Source organism: Lycium ferocissimum, chromosome 7 (genome assembly GCF_029784015.1).
Source record: "Lycium ferocissimum isolate CSIRO_LF1 chromosome 7, AGI_CSIRO_Lferr_CH_V1, whole genome shotgun sequence".
Lineage (NCBI taxonomy): Eukaryota > Viridiplantae > Streptophyta > Magnoliopsida > Solanales > Solanaceae > Lycium > Lycium ferocissimum.
In genome coordinates, this window is record NC_081348.1 from 45,708,658 (window position 1) to 45,732,886 (window position 24,229).

The 24,229-nt window shown below is 36.1% G+C and overlaps 1 protein-coding gene across 4 annotated transcripts; it reads right to left on the bottom strand.

The window, feature by feature from the left end:
* Positions 1–17,153: 17,153 nt before the first annotated feature.
* LOC132065352 (putative late blight resistance protein homolog R1B-16) lies at positions 17,154–21,729 on the bottom strand. Of its 4 annotated transcripts, none has more exons than XM_059458698.1 (4): positions 18,951–21,729; positions 18,485–18,572; positions 18,277–18,405; positions 17,154–17,318 (listed from the first exon to the last, which is right to left on the bottom strand). In XM_059458698.1, exon 1 carries the CDS (start codon positions 21,573–21,575, stop codon positions 18,951–18,953), a length of 2,625 nt encoding a protein of 874 aa, XP_059314681.1. In that variant the 5' UTR covers positions 21,576–21,729; the 3' UTR covers positions 17,154–17,318; positions 18,277–18,405; positions 18,485–18,572. The 4 variants fall into 4 exon arrangements, with proteins under 4 accessions (XP_059314681.1, XP_059314682.1, XP_059314683.1 ...); XM_059458699.1 differs by having other exon boundaries at positions 18,475–18,572; XM_059458700.1 differs by lacking the exon at positions 18,277–18,405 and having other exon boundaries at positions 18,475–18,572.
* Positions 21,730–24,229: the final 2,500 nt, after the last annotated feature.

Below are 24,229 nucleotides of genomic sequence, written 5' to 3' on the forward strand. Positions count from 1 at the left end.
GATCAGTTCACACTACCATAGGAGTATTTTCCCCTGCCATCTCAACATTTTAATAGCAGGGTAACACCTGGTCCTTTTAAAATTCTTTGGAGAGATGTTGTATAAAGTCACCCTTCATGCATAAAATATCTTACTCCACAAATGGTTCCACATTCCTTGTCATCATTCAATCAGCCACACCGTTCTTACAGTAAGATTCAAAATTTCAATCACTCCATTACACCTATTACCATTCCTACTTAATGTTAGGATATCCACAGGGTTTGATCCTCTTCCACTCTGTGTTTATTGGGTTCCTGCTCTAGTAGACCTTTTCTCTATTTGCCTTACTTTTGCCCTTCCTTTTCTGTTTCCAACATGTCTCTCTTTCTTCTCTTTTCTTCTCTCCCTTTTTTTTCCCTCCTATACACACATCACACATAACGGGCATTCGTCATTTATAGTTCTTTTGTTTCATTGATCAACCTTATTTTGGTTTCGCTTCCCTTCATATCAGTAATAATAAACCTCCGTCATATAACCATTCGAGTAAATTCCTGGATAAATAACCTGAACTACAACACAGAATACAACTGCGGTCATACTATCGACTAATTTTGAGCTTTTGTGAACTCATCTCTTTTAATATCTTTCCTCGAGGTCTCACCGAGGTCAATAAGACCGGCTTATAGTGGCATGAAAGTTTTCTCCCACTATAATCATCAGGTAAAGCCTAACTTAATAATCTGATTCAGTGTCTCATACATCGGCTTATACATAAACGTCAAATTCATTTCATAACTTAATGTTCCCTAAAACTAAGAGAGCTAGCTAAATTTTTTTTTCTAACTTGCAACCTCTTCTAGAGTGCTTATCCCTTTAATTCTTCTTAGTGTATAAAACTTTTTTCAATCCCAAGAACTTCACCTTCCCTTCTCATGTTCCTTATTCCATTCTAGCCCATTCATCATTCCTTTAGCTTAATACGTACTTACTATGGTCATCCCGCATTTAACTACTAACTCCGTCCTTAATCACTCATTGCTAGGCGTTTTTCTTTCTTCTTGCAACAATCCTGCCTACAGTTCCTACAATTTCTTTTAAATTCCGGGAAGAATTCCGGCAGAGTTTCCTTTATAAACATAACAATCCCAAACCTGCACACAGCCCAGAAAACACATCCCATGCCTTAAAAGGCCACATATGGAAACACATATAATAGACAGCTCAGCAGCACAAGGCTGACTACTACAAAAGAATATAAGTAATAAGGCTTGTCTCATAAGTTGTACCCGCACACTCTTTCTAGAGTTCCATTGTACACATTATGGCAATCAACTCTCTTTTCGTGGAAGTTTGCTTACTCATAAACCATAATTCTGGCTATCACTGAATCACTAACAGACATATACATCTCAAATCGTTTGATTTAGCTCGGGTTTTAACCCAATACCTAAGGAGTGGTATATGACAGCGTAGAACCCGAATCAACCGATATGCATACATCATAAGAGAGTACTAATAATATACGGAACCGTATCGGGGGAGACTCAAGATCTGTCGCCCAGCTAGTGCATAAATATGATGCTGGGGTCCACTCGGACTTGGCATTCCTCCTCGGTCTCTATCACAGACTACTAACATCTGCGGCCTTTGCCTCGAAAGGTGTACCGATAATGAAGAGCCAGCTGCCACTCCCGTAGGTCGAACATTATCTTTACCACGTAGCGATGGACAGTCTCTCCTGAAATAGCCTAGCCGAACGTAAGCATAACAAACACTCAAACCCAAGCGGCACGGTCCAGACTGTAACTTGCCACACCGAGTACACCATGGTATAATCTCGTACGGAATACTTTGTTGTGGGAATTAGGGACTCTAAAACTCTGAACTAGGCCCATGCAAGTAGATCTACCGGCCTCGGGTCCCGAAAGCGTGGTGGCGCACTAGGCGGCCCGAATGAGCTAAGTGCCCAGAGAATTGTTGCCTCGGAGCCTCTGAGACGCATGATCAAGCTCAGAACTGCCTCGAACCTCTTCCTCCAACCCGCTCGTAACCATGGCGCACCACCGCCGTTGGGCACGTGCGCAACTAGGCGGGTCAACAAAAGGATAGCCTCGGTCATTTGTTGACCGAGGCACCTCGTGAGGGCGGAAGCATAGGGGGCCCGGGGTAGAGACACTCTTGTTCTTCTAAGTGAGGCGAGTGTGGAAGGTATGGGATGGAGCCTCGTTATGGGATTCACCCTCCTCTATATTTGTTGGTGGCTCCTTCTCCATCCTCTTCCTTCGTAGCCTTGCCCTTCCGGCGGTGGCCGTAGCTTTTCCTTTCATCAACTGCATCGCTAAAATCATAACGTAAAATTAGCAAAAAGGAGAATCTTATACTATAGCTGTATCGCACGATCTATGGAAGAAGAAAGACGGTCATTATTCCTAAATGTCCCGTGCCCTCTTGTTTATAAGTGTGGCGCGCTTCACACCCATAAACAAGACTTCTGATACGGCTCGTAGACATACTGTAACATCTGCATCTTGGAACTAAGTTTAGACTCATAGCATTAGAGTTTTAGCGGAAAAACTGAAGGTTTGAACGTTTTGCGAAAATGGTTGATAGGCCTATTTCGGGCAGCGATAACTCCTTAATCGGTTTGGAATTTGGGAAAGTACCCTTAATGAAAGTTATAGTATGTAGAAATACCTTTCTAACTCTATAAGGACCAAGCCAAAGAGATCGGATCAAGGAGAGATATGATCATCTCAATATGGCTAATAATGTAAAGCACTTGAAATCCTATAGAATCGGCTAAGTTTCGATACGTCTGACTTCCAGTCAAATTTCGTGCAAATCCGTTGGGAATTTGAGGAACCTTCCTTGATGAAAGTTGTAGCCCTTTGAAATAGCTTTCCAACGGTATATTATGGGTCTTGAACAGAGTTATGTACGAGAAGTTATGCCCATTTTACCGAACACTGTGCAAAACCGACACCCATCGCTTCTCGGGGCGCGTGAGGGCGCGTGAGAGAGCGCGCGATGGCCCCGCTTAGCGGAGAGATCGCGCAACTCTGAGTTTTTAGCTTTAGAATGTTGCGCGATGAACCCGCATCGCGAAACGGGTCAGTTTCGGGTCAAAAGGTCGGGTTTACGCGTTTTAGGTTATATTTAAGATTTGGGGTCTATTTCCCCAGCACCCCATTCACGAAAAATTAACCTAAAGTCAAGAAGAACAAGTCCCAAGCCTCAAGAACCCTACAAGGTAAGTTTTATCATGATTCTAGGGTGAATTTAAGTCCCTAATCCCTTTCTACTTGAGTAAACTCTTCTAATCCATAGAGTTAGGATTGGAACATTTTTGTTGGATGTGGAAACCCTAGAACCCGAATTCAAGAGGATTGGACTTCAAAAAGGTAATGTTTCTACTCTCTAATCATGTATAGTTGTGAATTGATGAGTTCTTGGGAGAATAGTAAATGGGTTTGATAAAGAGGATTATATAAACTATGCTAGAGTTTTGGATTGTTGACTTGAGATTGTTATAATGATATGGGTGATGGAGAATGATGTTAATTACATCTAATTGAGATTGTAGAATCACCTAGAAGTAATAGAATGGGAATTGGGTGAAGAAACACCATTAATGGAGATTGTGGAGCTTTATGCCCACTAAGTGTTTGATAAAATGCTTAGATGACAAGGCGTGAATATTATTGCTAATATAGAATCCCTTTGGCTTGTATTGATATAGATCAAAGTTGAAAAGGCGACGAACATTGTATTTCGCTCAAAGGCTGGAATTAAGGTATGTGAGGCTAACTATCTACGTTAGGGAATGTTGTGATTCTCCCTACGCCTCGTTTAAAACATACTTATCGGTAATTTGACTCGGAATACGGTTTAGCCCTGGTTTTATGATATGTTGTAGAGCCTATTATCTTCTAGGGTTGCGATTCTGACAATTCGTTCATGGTTATCAATTTGAATATCATGAACTCAGCACGTAATCTTTATAGACTTATGTATTGTTACCCGCATGAGTCTCGGTATTCGGTATGCTCGGAAACGGTCGGTGTTTTCGGTTCGATCCCGCAGATATCTATTTCGATTCGGCATTGTTCATTGTTGTTATGGTCTCGGTCCATATTAATTAACCATAATTATACATATGTGATTTTGCCGAAGACATAAACACGATCTTGTGTATACGTATACATGGCGGGGCCATTGGGGCCTTTACTAGGCGAGGCCATAGCGTGCATTTATTATTGGGCCGAGGCCCCACATATACAAACACAGATAATACAGATGATTCAGATATAGAGCAGGGAGTATTCATATCTCTACTTCCTTGCTATTACAGTTACAGTTATCAGTTTCAGTTTCAGTTTCAGTATTTTATTGCTTCAGTTGCTTTACATACCAGTACAATTCAAATGTGCTGATGTCCCTTTTTATTGCTTGGGGGCCTGCATCTCGCGATGCGATATACAGGTTGACGACTCAGCTATTTAGGAGTGCACGTATCAGCTATTGGTGAGCCCCAAATTCCTTCGGGGCGTTGTCAATTATCCAGTCAGTTCAGTTTATAGACAGCTCTATTATTCTAGTCCTTTCTTAGAGGCTTCAGAACACAAAGGTTCTTGGTTCAGATATTTATTATGTTAGCCTTGTTGGCGGTCGTTCAGTTGTTTGGTTTAGCCATGTTGGCTACTTTCAGATATGTTCAGATTGTCTAAGTATTTCCGCATTATGATATTTCAGTGAGACTTTTAGTTAATCAGCTTGTGTTAGTTTTATTTTATAAATTAGTTATGTTTTGATATCACATGTTGATTCAGCCAGCCAGTTGGTTCGCTCGGTCACATGCGTCGAGGCACGGGTGCCGTGTTACGTCCGAGCCCAGTTCGGGGCGTGACACATACCCTAGGACGGAAAATGCTCGATACCACTTTTGTCACGACCAAGGGGCCGCTTAATGGTATGAAGCTACTCTCAAAGCACCGCCTACGTCACTGCCATCAAACTCCACACGAATATACATTATTCCCAACACGAAACTTATCATGAGATGGCCATCAATATTTACAAATATATATATATATATATATATATATATATATATATATATATATATATATATATATATATATATATATATATATATATCAGCCCACGAGGCTACCAAAAATGATATACAAAATATACAACGGTGTATTCATGAGACGAATCACTACCATGCGCATACGCATCTACAACAAATCTCTGATCGAGACATAAAGACGGGACAGGACCTCGTCATACCCAAATATGTACACAAAAGAATGTATCAACAAATGGCACCTCCGAAGTAGTGGAGTGCTCCTATATAGCTACTAATAGCCTCCTATGAATCTGCACCGTCTCCTTATCTACCTGTGGGCATGAACACAGCGTCCATAAAAGAAAGGACGTCAGTACGAACAATGTACTGAGTATGTAAGGCATATATGACAACACGATAAGGAAATATAGAAAACATAAGAAGAAAGTATCAAATACAATTGCTTGCCTCTTGATGTCACGCCCCAAATCATGGTTGCGTAACACGACACTCGGTTATGCTGTATGGAACGAACCACGTAATCATCTTTGAATCATCATGAGGCATAAATGAAAATATAACGTGAAGTGCATGATGAGCTTTTATAAAACATAGTAAGTCATAATATTAAACATAAGTACTTGATTAAGTCATGAATGCGGACAATATCATAAATGAGCTAGAAAGCGAAGCTTTCAACTTTGGAGGTCTAACATGACACTTGTCTTACCTATGAAACCTCTAACATGAGTGCGAAACACATAACATAGAAAGGGACAAGGCCTTTACATACCTTTAGATGCAAAACTAAATAAAGAAAGACAATGTATAAACCCCGAATGAGATGGGGCTCACCAATAAGTTGGTACGTGCAGATCCTAATGAGCAGGGGCATAGTACTATAAATCCGTACCTGCATCGTAAAATGCAGGCCATTGAATATACTAGTATGTAAAGCAACTGAATGAAATAAATGTGGCACATGAAAGTAACATGATAAGGGCAAAAAAACTGAAACTGAAACCTGGTAATGAACATGAGTATCTGACACGAACATAAATGCATATATAACATGAGTAAAAGCATTTTAAGTTGGGAGAGCATTAATTTAACCGACATGTAACCACCACGTTAACACGTGGCGTCTGATCTCTGCTCGACCAGCTAAGCCATCTTATACCTTGCCGGGGTATAAGACATGAACATGACATGAATGGATGTAAGTTCCTCAATGGGAAAAACATGAAGGAATTGTCCTAACTGGGCGGAGCGATCCTTATCCTACGGTGGCAAACGTAGTTTCAGGCTATCTAAGCCTTCTTGTTAAGCTGTGCAACTCCCAAAAATATGAACATGATATAGTTGGCTAAGAAGCCCATGATTTTCGTGAAATAACTTGCAAACAACTTGTAATCATGATTTCACGAAATAACTTGTTAACATGATTTCATGAAATAACTTGTATTTAGTATGTATGTATCTTGAATCATGGCATGAAGATAATTATATAATACAATTGCATGAAAACTTGTAGACATGTAGGATATTCATGAAATAAGCATTTTTATCTAAAAACATGCATTTGCCGGAACCTATGGAATACGAGATATGGGTTTTCATGGATTACGACACTTATTCTCAATAATCAAAATGAAATATCAAGAACACAACAACGAGATTATATCACAAAGCTTAATATAATATATTACATGGACCTAGGGTTATCATGAACATGGCTAGAACCCTAATTTTTGGAGAACTTGTGCGTAATCATGGAAGAAGGGCGTGGGGAAGAACAATGATGTTCCCACACGTAGATAGAAACCCTACATACCTTAATCGCTCCAAAACTTAAAGAAAAGTCTGAATCTTTGAAGAAGAATTCCAAAAGCTTTGAATTTCAAACCTTGAGAAGAGTTTTCTCATGATTTTCGTAATCTTGTTCGTGGCTCAAGGGTACTTCTCTGGACCTCTAAATCCAATCTCCACCGTTCATATTTTAGACTTATGTGTTATGAACACTCAGTTAATATTTGGGCTCGATCCAACGGTTAGATTATAGGAAAACACTAAATTAATATGACTGGTAGGAATGAAACTCTATCAAAAAAATACTAGAGTTTTCTCCAAAAAATTTTACAACTCTTGATTTTTATAAGGTAACGGGATGGATGGATTTAGTCTAGTCCTTATAAATGATAAATCTTGTAGAATACAAAGGTTCTTGGTTAAAATATTTACCTTGGAGGAAACCTTAGGAAACTAGATTGCCAAACCAAATTCTTGAAGGTTTCTTGATTTTTCTTGATTGCAAGAATGACTTTCTTGAAAGATTGAAGTGTTTAGGTTCTTTAGGGATGGAGGTAGAGAGAAAAATAATAGTCTCTTAGGGTTTATAATAGTGTTGTGGACGTTTTTATTTCATAAAATAATAAAATAGGGAGTCCCAATTCGATTAGGAAAAGGCTAAAAAGCGTAATCCAAAATCTGAAAATTCTGCTCTAACCAGCGTTAGTAAAATAGGCATAACTTTTAGCAAACAACTCTGTTTGGGCTCCACAAGATACCATCGGAAATATATTCCAAAGGGCTACAACTTTCATGTTTTAAGTTTTCTCAAATTCCTAACGTCACTACCCTAAAACTGGCCATAAGTACAAACTATCTCAGACTTAGACGAATTTAGAAGACCTTAAGAACTTCACTTTTTGGTTTGACTTTAAAACGACTGTTTATCACCCGAATGAATTCACATAGCTAAAATATCATCTTTATACTAGTTTCATACATTCACATCTAACTCGGATTTACGGATGTTACCGATATGGTTTAGTATGAGAGTACGAGGTGTTACACTTGAGGCGGAATCATGCATGCTCACTTTTTACATTGTAGAACAAATCACACATATATACATACACTGTCTGAACCAATACATCATTAGCCCGCGTCCGGGGTAATCATATCACGCCGCCCGTTATTAGTCTTTGTTGTCATCATCCATAATAAGCCGCCCCCAGCGGTCTTTGCCGTGCCATATAGACACGGTGTAATAAGCGCCCACCTTAGCGGTGCGGCCGGCCATCTAGGCACGGTGTAATTAATCATTATACACTCAACATGAAGCATGCATAAGAGTTCGAAGTAAAGGCTGACAAAATAACGGACTCTATCGGAGTGACGTAAGGTCGGTAACCTCCAGGTTATCTTATGGAACAATCATAATCATCTTGTCTCACCTCAAAGGAACTAGCATTATAAGGTGAGGCTAGCAATAATGAACAACATCATGGAATCATGTGAAGATCATTAACATTATAATAGCATTATATCATCATGATCATTATGGAACATGTATCTTATCTCTCATAATAAGCTCTTAGAAATCTTTAGCTCTCAACTTGGGAATATAAGAAAGTCATGGAAATATACGAGATCATAGTATAGGAATCATGCCTTGAAAGAAAGGGACTAGCCTTACATGCCTTCAAGTCTCCTTAACACATCGACTAGCTTTTCCTTCCCGGCAAATTTTATATTCGAGAGAATTCGTACAAGGTTAGATATCCGGAAACTTACTTAAGTCTAAACTAGGACGACTAAGGGCTAACGAAATTTGGGCAACACTTCCTTTATTTTTACAACTTTCTCTAAATGATACAACAACTCCCAAACATCAATAACAACATCCATAATATCATAATCACTAACCATCAAGGCTAAGACATTATTCAATTCTCAACATTTCTTATCAAAATCATTCATAACCCTAACTATCGCACAATACCATATCCATTCTCATACAATGCTTCTACAACATCTTTGATACCATTCATAGCAAGATTATACTCATTACGTACTAAGAGCTACGATTCAAGTCAAGTTACTATTCAAGAATATCAATATTTCCATGTTTGAACTTCCTACTCTACTTTCTTCCATAATCCAAGTCTTTCAACCACTCAATATTCTTAATGACATGGAATGAACATAAAACTCACCTTTTATGATGTAGGAACGAGCTTTGGATGGCAATGCTTCACTTGGAGAGGAACCTAACTTTAATTCCAACGAGATTCTTGGCTTGTGTCAACCTTAGTGAGCATCCACACACTTAGTTCTCTTGATCCTTGGTATTTGATCTTTGATTTTTCCTTGGGTATGTTTTGATATGGTTGGGAGAAGATTCTAGAGGTTTTGAGAGAGTTGGAGAAGATGGGAAATGAAAGAAATGAATTTGGGGTCCTCCTTATATAGAATTTAAAAGTTGTTCGTCGGGTGTTATACGGTCCGTATAACCTATACGGTCCATATAAGTGACCGTATAATACTTCCGATGGAGGACACTTCTTCGGGCGGGTTATACGGTCATTTACATCAAATCGGACCGTATAAGTGGTCGTATAACTCACATTTTTCCGAAGTCGATCCCCATTTTTCATTTGACCTTAAATCCTTATGGGACCTTCTTAACACTTGTTTAACACTTCATTAACAATCTACGGAGCATTATAACTCTTCCTCAAGACATTATTTAATCAACATTAGCTCGGTACTTTGCAACACCTTTCCAAAACACGACTTATACTTCGCCTTCCTCCACGAACTTTCTTCTCTTGCCTCAGATGTCTTTGTAATCTTAGTTAGGATCGTCAAGTACCCCTTCTTACTTGTAGGGTCATCATATACATCTCACCCTGCGTTAGTCTATTTACCGCACAACGACATGAATTTTTTGAGGTGTAACACTAGCGCTCGCCGCAACAACAAAGATTCTCATTCTCACTAACTCTTCCCTAGCACACAATAGACAATTTCTCACAAGTATTACAAGTCAACTACCATAACACGAATCACTCCTAATATCGTAAAGTCATTCCATCATTCTGATACTCATTATTCACCTAATCTTAGGAAGCCAAAATATACCATTGAGCCAAGGTAAACCAACAAAAGATAATCCAAGATCATGGCCTATGGTTATAGCAACTAAGCCCAATTGTATCAAGTCTCAATGCATTCAATCCGAATTTGTATATCCCAACTAGATCACAAGAATATCACGGGAATACCACAAGAATTATCACGACAATATCACAGGAATATCGTAATAGAAGCCATAGTGCAATGCAATGCAATAATGTATGGAATGTGAATGCAATGTTGTGTACACCTGTACTCCGATAATAGAACATCACATCTCGGTAGCACAACCCATGGGGGACCCGCGAAGTCCATATACCTCACGGTTCCGGCAACAACCTCGGCAACAGCTACCTCACTATTTCGACAAAAACCTCGGCAATCGGTGCCCACAACCTCGATTCTAAGATAACCATCAGATATCGGTCCTCACGTCACTCTTATCCAACCGAGTCTTGTCCTTAACTTTTCATAACGGTGTTCCTCAAGTATCATTAATGTATCAACGGTATATCATGAAGGATGAGAATACGTGCAATGTATGAGTTCAATGTCAATAATCAATTAATATCACAAGTACCACGCATAGGAACACCAACAATATCATGAAAAGGCTACACAATAAGCAAAAATAGAACACTATCCTCGTATCAAACGACAACACATAAGTTACTACCAAAACATGAATAGGATATATCAATAGTCTCTGATAACCAACTCGGACCAAGTTACATAACAATATCACCTCATTCCTTTACTGCCTAACAACATCAATACATGATAATTATGTTTTCTACTTACAAAGTCACCACTAACATCCAGTCTAGAATCATTTCATGATCTTTGGCACATTTTATCCATTTCCATACCAAATAAGATTCAATATTAAATAGCACAGGAGATGTTATACGCATCATACGGGAACTCCTCATCAAAGGGACTTAGTAAACTAAGTACCGAACAACTAATCTTCCAAGTTACATAAAGTCCACCAATACTCAAGGGAAAACCAACACATAAACCTATGGAGTCTATAGGCCATAAGGCCGAACACACAAATTGCATAACGGTACCATCCTAAGAATCCATCCCAATCTCCAAAATTCTATGCATGCATTCTCCGTCTCATCTAATACACGAGTATGTAAATCTAACCGGAGGCTACCAAAGAAAGGAAGTCGTAACCTACCTCGAGGCCGAACATGAGCGCGAACATCCACTTAGATTCCATGTTCCATCTTCGTAGGGGACCCGTAGATCCGAGAGTCTAGGAATGATGGACATATTTACGTAAGCAAAGCTTGAAGAATTCGAAGTCATAGGGGTAAAATCGACATTCTTAAATTAATAGACCAAACTTCTTGATTATGCAAATCTCAGCTCTTTATGGAACACAAGGTTAATCTAGGTCAAACTTACCCAATTAATTCTCATTAGCCATTACTAGCCTCTAACAACTTTAACCCATTTAGGAAAATTAGAAGGTTTAGGAAAGAACCTTCATTTTAAGCTTTTCCATAATCACAAATGGTGTAAGAAGAAAAGGGGAAATTAAAGGAGAAGAGATGAGGGGTTTAAGGAATTTACCTCCCCAACAATTTGGTCTCAAGGAACTGAAAATATCTCCAGGTGGCAGCTGTGACTTGGGAAAATAAAAGCTAGATCAAGTTGGGGTTTTAAATTGGGAAATAACTGCTCGTCAACCGCCATGGCGGTCCCAAGGTGCCGTTATGGTCATGCACCGTTTCGTTGGTATCCCACGTGGAAGGTCCATCGGAGATATTGCATAACGTTCGGCGATGCTCCGGTGCCGCCGTGGCGTCTGCCGGGGCGGCATGTTTGCGCTATAGCCGCATAACTGGGCCCAAATTCAACATTTTACACGTGACTCGCACGACCAGTCCGATCAAGTTAGCGATTTAAGAGCGTGGAGATCCTAGAGAGGTGTTTTAAAAGGGGTCAAGGTCGCGAATTTCCGGGAAGTCACGACGAAACGGGTCGTTACATTTTTATAAAGTACAACATGTCTAAATACCATTTTACTCAAATTATACCATTTATTGCTTATATTTCACTAGGTATACGAAGTAAATGTCTATACCCATTTCAAAATTTATTAATATCATTATGTTAAGATAATTGAATTGATTGTCTACAATTATAATCCTTGCCGATAAATCGTGACCCTCTGGTACATATTATGAGAGGAAGACTCACTTCGTTTTTGAATGAATTATCATCTGCAGGTGCTTTTAGTTGCTTGACTTATCCATGCTTCCTCTTTTTGAATTGTCAATTTGTCATATCCTTTTAACACGCAGCCTTTTTTGTCATGATTAAAAATCTTGTCGGGTTGTGGGGTGCGAGGGGGGGGGGGGAGGTGGCCCATATTTTGACTTGATCTTTTCTCTTAATTTATCATGTGATGGGAAATTTCGAGTCTATTTACCATGTTTACAGTGCTAAAGTTACACGTACAAAATCTTGAAGTGTGAAACCAAACCATTCCCCCATATATTCCAATACTTTTTCTTTAAAACAGAGAGGTGCATAAATTGTAGTTTAAAGATTACAACTAATTACATTTAGGTGATTTAATAGGACACAAGCTAAAAAAATAGTATTTCTTCATTAGAAATAGTAACAGTTATACACAAGTTTTTAAAAACGTATCGAGTGAATCGGATAAGCTTAGTTTTCAGTTTTTTTTTTTCCTTCTTTCTTTTTGGTTAGGAAAACTAGTTTTCTGGAACAAGACAAAATCAACTTTGATAGAGTTATCTCTGTTTTTAAGAAATTTAAGTATCAACTATTTTTGGTACATAAATTTGTGGAGGAATTCTAATTTAGCAAATCTTGAATTTCCCAAAAACAAAGTTGTGAATAGCTCTCTTTGGAATTGGCACGACATGTTTGATGAACTATTGGACTAAAAAGAACTTACATGAAGAAAGACATGTAACATTTTTTTTTTCCAGAATGAAATGACAGTCGGTCTAAAAGGACCTTTTACTTGGTCTAATAATTTACAAATGGATTTTACTAACTAAGCATTTAAAAGAAAAGACATCTAAAGAAACAGTTCCCAACTATATTTAAAGTTCCAGAAGATTATTTTTTATGAAAATGAAAGGAGAAAGAATTTGTAAACAAATCCACTCTCGATACGTGGAATGCATCACAACAATAACTTCTTTTTAGAAGGATATTCCAGCAAGCAACCGTTAGTTGGACCAAGACCAATCTTGATGTTTTTAGTAAGGCGGCTAAAAAAGAAATTCATCCGTCTAATCGTAATCGTTTGCAGCCATAGTTAGAGCATACTTTAAGCGTATAATCAGTGTATAAAGCAAGCACATCACTGATTATACATAAAATATACAATGTTTATACTGGCTAAAATTTATAAATTTTAAAAGTTAAAGTAATTTTATTTTGGTGGTTTTGTTGGATCCAAAGTCATATTTACTTGAGCTACTACGCACACTTGGTAACATAATTAACAATTTAATTATGTCACACACAAATCGAGAAATGGTCTAAAAAATTTCATGTCTAGCAGGACTTGCTTTAATCATCAAGTATGGGATGCAGCGGATGGAGCTGCTCTTTTCTTAACCAAAAATCTCGGGTTTAAGCTCTGGGTATGATAAGTTTCTTGGTAGGGAATTAATGCTTCCCTCTGATAGGTCATACGCGGCGCAATCCGAATTAATCGCGTTTCAATGCGAGTATCAAACACCGGATGGGAGACCAAAAAAAATTTAAAAAAATCGACAAAGATGAGTCAAGAACTTAACTTAAACTTGAAAACTTTTTTTAGTAGTTATTTTTGGCACTATATGTAGAACTCTTGGAGTAGAAGAAAGTGTCAAATGCGAAAATGAGTAAAGATCGATCCTAATTCAACGCACCTAATTGAAAAGAACAATACAAACGAAAAAAGACAAGCATTGAAAACTTTGAAAAAAATGGAACAGAATAGTACAAACTCTTTTAATGCAACTAATTATGATTAGAAAATATTCACTAATTAGTATAAGAAAATCCCAACACTGTCATGGCAAATATATAAAGGGGAAAAGTAGAAATTCGGAAGGTGTTGTTTTAGTTTCTCCTATTTGTTTTATTTTATTTTATTTTATTTTATATATATATATATATATATATATATATATATATATGAAGGAAAAAAAAGTATATTCAATTATGCTCGGTAGAGGTTCGTTATCTAAAGTATTAAATAAATGAAAAAGGCCATAATCATATTAGACTAACTTGTATATAATTAATTATTCGTGCTATTCTTAACTAATTATACGCAACATTTGAAAAAGATTAAATATATGTTGGACGGTGGTTTTAAATATGCAATGTAAAATGCGTTACATTAAGTCCTAAAAGATTTGTTATGGTGTGCTTTAATTTTTAATACAAATATCGTTTACCGCCAAAAAAAACTTCAAGTTCGATTTCATATATTGATGTATGATTTAAAAAATGATAAATCAAGAAACAAATACACGGAAAATAATTTTCGAATTTTTTTTTTTGCAAGCATATCATGTTTCTATCATGAAAAGAAATAGTTCAATGAAAAACTTTCGTTGTATGAATTTGCTTAATTTTAGCAGAAGTGATACACTAAAGACAAAAAGTTGACGATTATTAAGGAAAAATAAAATTGCTGACTTGACAGATAATTCATTTTCAACCTAAATTAGTTATACTTCCCCCTGCTAACTTTTGACAATTAGGATTGAAGCGTTAATAAATTAGTTATAATTAGCCGAAGAAGTCAATGACAATGCAAAGATTAGCTGTTAAACACTCAACTAATTAGTAATGTCATTTCATTCACGAAAATATTCATGTGTTTGACAGAAAGGTATAGTTAGAGCAAATTGATTCCATTAAGAGCCTCGTTACGAGTGAAAATAGAACATACAAGGACAAATTTGTTTTCCATTAATATATTAAGTACCGAAATCTACAAATCCGATTAATTTGAATTCATGTGGTAAGGCTTACTATGAATGCAAAATGATCCCTAACCGAATGAAATTCTATTCCTACCGTTACAACTCGAGATATACGTTCATTAAAAGAATTTTTATCATCCAACAACACTCGTCGGCTATGGATATTTTTTATTGGATCTTATACTTAGAAAAATAACTCCAATAATCAGGGGTGGAGCTAGCATATACTAAACCGTTCGATTGAATCTCATTCACCAAAAATTATACTGTTTGAATTAGTTATATATAACTTGTTGAATTTCTTTAACGTAAGAAAAGGTTCTATTTAGTAATAAACGGGGTTCAAAAATTACTTTAAATCAAAATGTTAAAATACTAGATATGAAATTTTATTTGAATTATCTTATAAGAAGTTTCAAAACTAGTTCAGCCACCGCCAATAAACAATAATAATAATAAACAATCATGCATCTCTGTCTTTTCTCATGCAACATCGAATCTTTTACTTTCAAAGAAACAAGAGTCCTCTTCTATGTGACACTGCAAATAAATAAAGTAATAATTGTGGATCATGTGTGTGTGAAATTACAAATTAAAGAGGAAACGAAATGTACAAGCGTCCTCACCTTCATCGATTCTGAGACAACATCATCAAGGATTGTGGTGGGATGAATAAGATTCTTTCATTTTCAATCAGATGTTTCGGGTTCGAATTTTGGAAATTAAAAGGTTATGATAGGAATTATTTTCTCTCTAATGAATCTTACGTTGCGCGAATTCAAATTAATTGAGGCCCCAAATTGAATATCGGACACGAGCAAAAAATAAAAACAAAATTGAAGACTATGAGACAACTAAGGTGTGGACTTGTGTTTCCTCGTGTGCCTCTTCAACGGTTGGCAAACTAAGGTGGAAATTAGATGTGCTATTTTATTCGCTGATTATTTAATTTTATGCTTCAAAAGAAGCACCAATCTTAGATAAGGTACCAATACATTTTGACTTATTTGTTTCTTTTGATTTCATTAAATATTCTTTTTGAGAAGTATTATATTGGCTTCACTCGACAGCAGAAGGGAGGGCGTAGGGTATGATTTACGGGTTCGGATAAATCTGTAGCTTTAGTTTGAATTCTATATATATGTTAAAAAAAAATCTTAAAATAAGTATAAATAATATATTTCGAACTTAGTAAATGAAATGAGATGTGGTAAAATCTCGAACTCAAACTCATAATATTTGAATTTGGGTCCGCCTCTGAAACAACATGATGAATGGATCAGTTGTTGAAACTTGAATAACTACTCTCTTTTTTCGATTTGTTGTCTTAATTTGAGCGAACGCCTTAGGTAGGTTAATGATACATTTAGAAATATAAGTGCGATATCAAATTTTCAGCTATATTCTATCTAAAATTTGAAGTATATCACCGAGCAATTGAAAAGGTCCAAAATATGCCTCTAAATGATTAAAAGGGTAGAAGATATCGTTCGAGGCGTTTTTGAGCCGATAGGTTAACGAAAGGCATTTTTAAGACAAATCACAAATGTTATGAGCACTTTTAGCCCTTTTACGTTGTTTATTTCACTTACAGATATCAAAATAGGTAGTATAGGTCAAATTTGGGCAGATCAAAATGAGTTATATCAAGAGTCATAACTCAACCTGTTATAAAACTGTTTTACTCTGTTTAATTTTTTTATAAAAATTCGATACTTCATTGCCTTTGTTAATATACAAATAAATAAATTCACATATTAAACATTGTTGATGCAAAGTGAAATTAAACCATCATTGTTGAAAATGATTAAAACATGGAATCTGTATTTCGCATAAAGTGATCAAGGCCACAGTCAAGTGACATGAAAACTCTGTTGTTGCAATGCTAATTGGGCCAATATGGGCTTGGGGGTCTTGGTCCATCTGGGAGCCCAATATTAGAATTTTTCTGTTTTGTTTTGGTCTGGAGAAACACATGAAATTATGGAAATAAATGAATGAATCAAATAAGAGAAGTCTCGTAGACAACCTTAATGACACCAAATTCAACATGTAAGAACATTTTTCTTAGAGATTTGGCACCGCATATATATATATATATATATATATATATATATATAAGTCTCATAGACAGCCTTATAATGACCCTACTTCTTGCGCGAGGAAAAGTTCTTCACGTAAACTATGAGAACCGTACATGCATGAGAGTTTCATCTCATACGGTTCCTCGTTCATTTCTTTAGAATTCATTGGAACCGTTTCCGAGATTGAGAACTCCCTCCCCCCTTCTTCCACTATGCTGCGAGAAGAGTCCACATACTCTCCATGCCTCCTCAGTGCAACCCTCCAAATATAACCTAGCAATGAGAGTGGTGAATGACAAAAGTAGGTCAAAAAAGAATATAATATGTGATCATCTGAGTCTCTCTGCTGAAGTAGCTTTTATGCATCAACATTTCTAAGGAGAACAAATTGGCAATGCTTTCTCTTGAAATGTTGTACAACACATCAAGTTATTTTAGCTTTTAGCTTAGAATCTTCTTTGGTTCTCTTGACAGAGCTCAGCTTATGTTGTTTGTCCTGACAAATTTGCTTTAAGCCATGATCAGCAACTATCTCTAAGAATAGAAGGCGTGCAATAGTTAATTGATGTAATTATTTCCTGCACCACTGTGCATAGAACTTAAAACTTTTCACAGCATAGTACTCTTGCTCTTTTAACTTTTCATTTGTAATAATTTTGTTTGTCAACACAAATGTCGTTAGGGTGTTTATAAGTTGAAATATATGGGGAAGGATTCTGGAATTTCAACCATAGTTTCAACAAATGATGAAGTTACTACTCCCATCCCTCTCTAGGGGTATTTTGGTGATAGGTTCTACAGGAACTGGACAATCTATTTGGTCGAATACCTAGCGACAAACTCATGTTTCTTTCATTACGGTATTTCTTAACTTCAAAGTTATGCAAAGACTTTAGGTCCTTGCTATCCGAACTAGGTGCCTAATAATCTGTGAGGAAATTGTAAGAAGCCCTGTCCAAGACCAAGCAAAAAAAATCTGAAATTTTGGATTGACCATGAAACATAATCTTGGGAATGAAATATAAATTTGCTTCCTCCAAGTTTATGATTTCATTCTGTTTACAAAGTGCTGCAATTAACCTTTGTTATCAAATTAGAACTGCGGCAGTTTACAAATTAGCCAAGTATTTAACTTCACTGTTCATAACAATGCAAAGTGCTGCGGCTAAATCATAGAGAACAAAATTAAGAGTCGCCATTCACAATGATTACAAAACACTGCAATACTTACTAGCCAAATGACGAAAACTGAATAGGGAGTGAAATGCTGCCTCTTCTTATCAATTCTGAGAGTTTTAAGTGACTAAACTTTATAGGCTCATCGTCGAATTACTTTCTAACTTCAACTACCTCTTCTATCCTGTAGATTTAGCGCAAACATTTTGTTAGACTTCAATTAAGTAATTGCTATAGAATAGATCAACAGTACCTTAACTTACAGGAAGCTAGTTACAAAACAGTAGTAGTTCCTCTTCTATTTTTGTTCCATATCATGAATGCAAAATTTCTTATCATGACCATTGGATCCTGCACACACACACTCAATCAAGTGACATATAAGAAAGAGCAGTTGCGGCAACAAGTTTGCATGGAAGATGTAAATTAACATTAAATCATAGCAGAATATTTATACAGTCAGATGTTATGATATTCGATATATAGGTATCCAAGAAGGTGGTTAGAAGCAGGCCCTCGTGTTACATATCTTATGATGACCATGTGCATCTGGTATGTAAATCTATCAATCCTAAATTTGCTTATCTCATCAATTTTGATTTTCTTTGAAGCAGTTATCAAGAATCTGTTTGTAATACTGTGATTCCAACATATGATAAAAAATCCTCATGATTTCACAATAATCATCTGAAAAAAGGGACTCATGAGTTAGTAGAAATCCTTAATTACCTACCTAGCTGGATGAATGAAAATTTCAAGGCAACTGTTTCCCAAGTTAATTTGCTCTTCTTGAATCGTTGTAGCGAGTCTCACAGCATAAGGGCTACAGGAATGCAACTCCATAACTTCCAACGATGGGATATCTCCAATTTCATAAGGGATTTCTTTTAGCTTGTCGCAAAACCTCAAAACTAAATGTCGGAGAGCTGGAAATGGATAACCACCTGTACTGGCCTGCTTCCAAAGCACCAAGTCTGCGCTCTCAACCAACAGATATTTGAGTTGATGAAACCCCTCTTCATTGGTTTCCCATTCCGGTCCTTGGAAGGACAAATGTTTCAGTTTGAGAACTTCAAGATTTGGTAACTTCCCTAGAACTTTAGCGTCTTCCCATGGTAAAAGGCTGCAGCTCAAAGTCAACTTCTTGAGATTCGGCGGGAATGCATCCCAGCGTTGGATAGAATTACAGGGACGAGGATTTTTCATTGGCAAGTTGAACAGCAACTTCAGAGTTTCAAGTGAGTACAGATGCACTAGGTTGTTGAGACAATCACCAAGCCAATCTGCATAGTTTCCGTTGGTTACCAGATTAGTGGCCAATGTCATTAGATTAGGTATTGTAGCAACAAGTCCATGCAAAAAGTTGATTGTGCTAATAGTAATAGTGCAAAGTGTTTGCAGATTCCCCAAGACTTGAAAGTTCTTTTTAGAGTGATTAGCAATGGGTTCAATTAACAAAACATCTCCTTTCACATGGATGTGCCTTAGTATTGGCATCTTCCAAATTTCCAAGGGAAGAGTGCGCGTCTCCTTGGTTCCCCAATAAATGATTAAGGTTTGCAGATTCTTGAGCTTGGATATCAACCTAGGAAGCTCAGAATTGATGGAGAGCGCGAGGTACCTCAAATGAACTAGTTTTATGACCTGAATGGGGAAACGGTAAAAGTAATAGCTAACTACATCCAACACCCGAAGCAATTTGAAGCCCATACAACCGAAATAGGAACCCTCTAAAACCGAGCATGCTTTTGATGACAAGAAAGATCGAAGGTATGGATTAGAATATGTATAGGAGGAGTAGGCAGAAATGTCCAAATGGAAATGTAGGCGCCGGTGAGCGCCTTGGCAAAAATGTGGTTCGAACCTTCTAACAACATGCAAAAGTTTTTCTCGTTGAGCTTCTTCCAGGCAAAACTTTCGCAAGACATCATGAATGCTACATGTTTTGACTCTATCATAGGATCTCTTGCCCACTAAAATTAGGCTTCTGTCGATGAGATCCTGCAAATATTCTTGTGCTACCCATTCCAAAGTCTTTGGTGATTCCAACTTTATAAACCCTTCAGCAGCCCATAACCTGATGAGCCTCCACACAGGGATCTCGAGATCTTCAGGGAAAGCGCCCATGTAAAGAAAGCATGCCTTCAAATGATGTGGCAAATGATTGTAACTCAATGCTAGTATATCCAAGCATTCCCGCGACTCCTGTGTTACAAATGAAGAATGAATACTTCCTGCAACAGCACTCCATCTACTTGGTGTCGCGCTTACTTTCGAAAGAATTCCTGCTGCCATAACAATTGCTAGTGGTAGTCCTTTGCATTTTTGTGCAATTTGCATTCCAATCCTTTCCATTTCGTAATCAGAGCAGGATTCTAATCCTAAAACCTTCTCTTGCAACAGCTTCCAACTTTCATCTGCTGTCAAGAAACGCATTTGATGAGGACGGTTATATGGGTTGATAAAGTCAGCAACCTCCATGATTCGACTAGTCACCATTATTCTGCTTCCGTTGTTGTCATTTGGAAAATATCTTCTCACATCATTCCATGTCTTAGTATCCCATATATCATCCATGACGATGAGATATCTCCTTCCTTTTAAACTTTTGTACAGTTGTTCAGCCAATTCTTCATTTCCCAGTTCATCCATTCTAAAGGGAACTCGGGAGGTACAATTCAGAAGGCCCAATAACAAATTCCTCACACTATATCGTTGCGATATAGTTATCCACGCTCGAATATAAAAGTGATACTCTATTAACTTGTCATGATAAACTCTTTTAGCAAGAGTAGTTTTACCAATACCCCCCATACCAAAAATTGCCACAACGTCTAGCTTACTAGGGTACCCCGTTAGTTTATCTGCAATTCTTAGAAAATCATCATCTAGACCAACTACAACATCCTTTTGTGAACTCAAAGGTGGTGTAAGATCGTGCGAACCCCCATAACAAGAGGAACTTGTTGTTGGTCTAACTTTGATAGAAGAAATGTCATCATAAACTCTTGTAATTGCAACCTCAATAAATTTAATCTTTCTATATAGATTAGTGTCAAGAAACTTAGTTGCAATCTTCTTTAAACCTGAACTAGATGAATAATCAAACATAATTTCCTCAACTAAATCTTCTGCTTTACATGACACATCTCTAATAATTCCTTCTAAGTACTTAATGTCCTCATGATCGTTGCATTGATCTTTTCCAGAGTCATCAAAAAAGACTTGTAAGAAACTGACCTTTTGTAGGAGAGATTCAATTTTCTTTTTTCTTTTTGGCTGAATTGGACATGGATGAAGTTGCATGAGTCTCTGTAGTGTCTGCATCAAAGATGTGACTTCAGCATAAGCCATTTTCACTAGGTAAGTTTAATTACTGTAATTAGTAAAAGATATCCTCTATTCTTTCTTGAGTTGTAGAGACAAAGAAGATCAAATACTTCTTCTTTTTCTTATTTTTATTAATATTAGTTTCAAGATATGAAGATCAAGACTTAAGAAGTGATGTCCACTGCCTTCCAGCTACTCTATGTCCCACATGGAACTATAAAAGTCTAGTTGCCATATTTGACAAATATCAAGTTGAAGTAGAAGATATCTGAATTCTAAGCATAAAAGATTAAATAATTTGGCACCCCCAAATGGTCTTGTGCATCTACAAGTTTATATGCCAATCAAACTTCTTCGCATAACAAGGGAAAATACACAGGTTAAGAGGATAATTAAGACTAGGATGATCTGAACAAAATGTGTCAAATTGAGGGGATTTTTTTGGTATTCTGCCTTTATTTTATGACTAGATGGATTATGCACAGGCACGCCCAACATTTTTAGATTATAATGTATTTATGTGTGTTGTTGTTTTTTGATATTGCTTGATTTTTTAATATGAGGTCTATTTTTTTTATTGCTTTTTTTTAATCTGAGGTCCAACTTTTTTTTTTTTTTTTTTAACATGAGTTGGAGGTGGACGATGATACCACCTCCAATGCCCGTGCTGGGCACGGGCCCAACACTTTGGATTATAATGTATCTATGTGTATGTAGTTTTATTTGGGTAGTGATAATATATATATTTTATATTGCTAATAAACAAACACACACACATATATATACTATGTTCAAAATACGATTAATATAACATTGTAGTTTGTGCTCCGTATCCAAAATCATATTATATTAGTGTTTGCAACGAATACAAAGTTTGCAAAAATTTATTAATACTTTTTAAAAGAGAAGACTTGTTTAAAACGAAACTATTTTCCTCTCTTTCGACAAAAAATAATAGCAATATTTAAGTTTCGATTAGTACTTAAATTTTAATTCGATTAATTTTAAAGGTGTAAAATATTATATTGTTAATGTGTGTAGATTGGACCTAAACAATAATTATTATTTTTATCAAATTTTGATTTGGATAATTCTAATTCAAATTATTAAATTAATTTTACATGTTTAAAACGAAACAAAATAGAAATTTGATTTTCTATTTAAACGAAGGACTACTATTTTTTTATTTTTGGTGAATATTCTTGGCTTAGCTCATTTACTTATCATGTTGTCTTTTGCATTTTTTTTTAAGGAAACGTCAATTAGAATTATAATTTGACTAATTTAACTTATTTATTATTTGATCTCCATTTAATATTATTTTTTCTTTTACGACATTAATCTCTTTTCACATTTATTAGAGTAAGAATAAAAAGTAAAATATAAATATTTTAAGTATATTTATTTTAGTAAACATAATAAATAAATGACATGGCGGATAGCAAATACAACAGTTAAATATCTAGATTAGATCTCAAGTTAATATAAAAAAAGAAAGGAAATTGTATGGTTTGACTACTTAATCTTTTGAAGAAATCTTTTGAAGAAAAGCAATACTATGAGGTCCACGTTTTTTGCTGTATAATAATTTCATTTGCTCCCGATAATGGGTTGATATGCATGTGGCAATGAATCCACCATTATTGACTTAATGGGAATACTTTGCGAATTACATGAATATTGTTTGATTTTTTAATATGAGGTGCACGTTTTTTTTTTTTTTTTTGATATTGCCTTTTTTTTTTAAATATGGGGTCCACCTTTTTTTTTTTTAATATTACTTAATTTTTTTAATATGAGATCCACCCTTTTTTTTTACATGAGTTTGGAGGGCTTTTTTTTAATATATTTTTAAATTTTTTAACATGGGGTCCACTCTTTTTTTTTTTTTAAACATGAGTTGGGGACGGACGACGATCCATCCCCAACCCATGCTTATATATAGTGTATAAAGTACGGTTTTATTGCACGATTTAATGCTTTAGGAGAATGACAAATCTTTGAACCACTATCATGTAATAGCATTAATCTTTCCGTCCTCTTTTACTTGCCTAGTATTTCCTCCATCGCAAAATAAGTATCGCTTTAGGGGAGAAAAATTGTTCCAAAATAAGTATCGCTTTATGAAGTCAAGACAAAAAATATTATTGTTTCAACTATATTCTTATACTATTAAAGAACAACCACTTCTTAGTAGTGCTGATTCCTCAAGAAACATTTAATAGATAAGATATTTGGATAAACTATACATTGTTTTTATTGTTTTCTAAATGGATGTGAAATGAGCTAAAAACGATATTTATTTTGGGACGGAGGGAGTATACTAAATATAGTAAATCTTTAACTTGTCCATTTTAGTAAATCAAGAGAGAATTAATAATAATAATAATAATAATAATAATAATAATAATAATAATAATAATAATAATTTTAGCCTTATCATTAAGGTTTTTTTTCTTTTTCAAACTTAGTGAAGTGTAAATATGTCACGACCTAAACTGGAGGGCCATGACGGGTACCCGGGCCCTATCTGCTGAGCACCGCTAAACATACTTTCCTATCATGATCATAAACAAGAGTGGATCTCGGGGTCGCCGGAGACAATTCCGCCAAAAACATATAAAAATCTTTTTGGGGGGTAGCCCCGAAGACATACTATCAACTATGTTGGACAAAAT

What these genes read in the sequence shown, in the direction of transcription:
- LOC132065352 (XM_059458698.1), bottom strand. Translation starts at nt 21,575, where the DNA reads ATGGCTTATGCTGAAGTCACATCTTTGATGCAGACACTACAGAGACTC.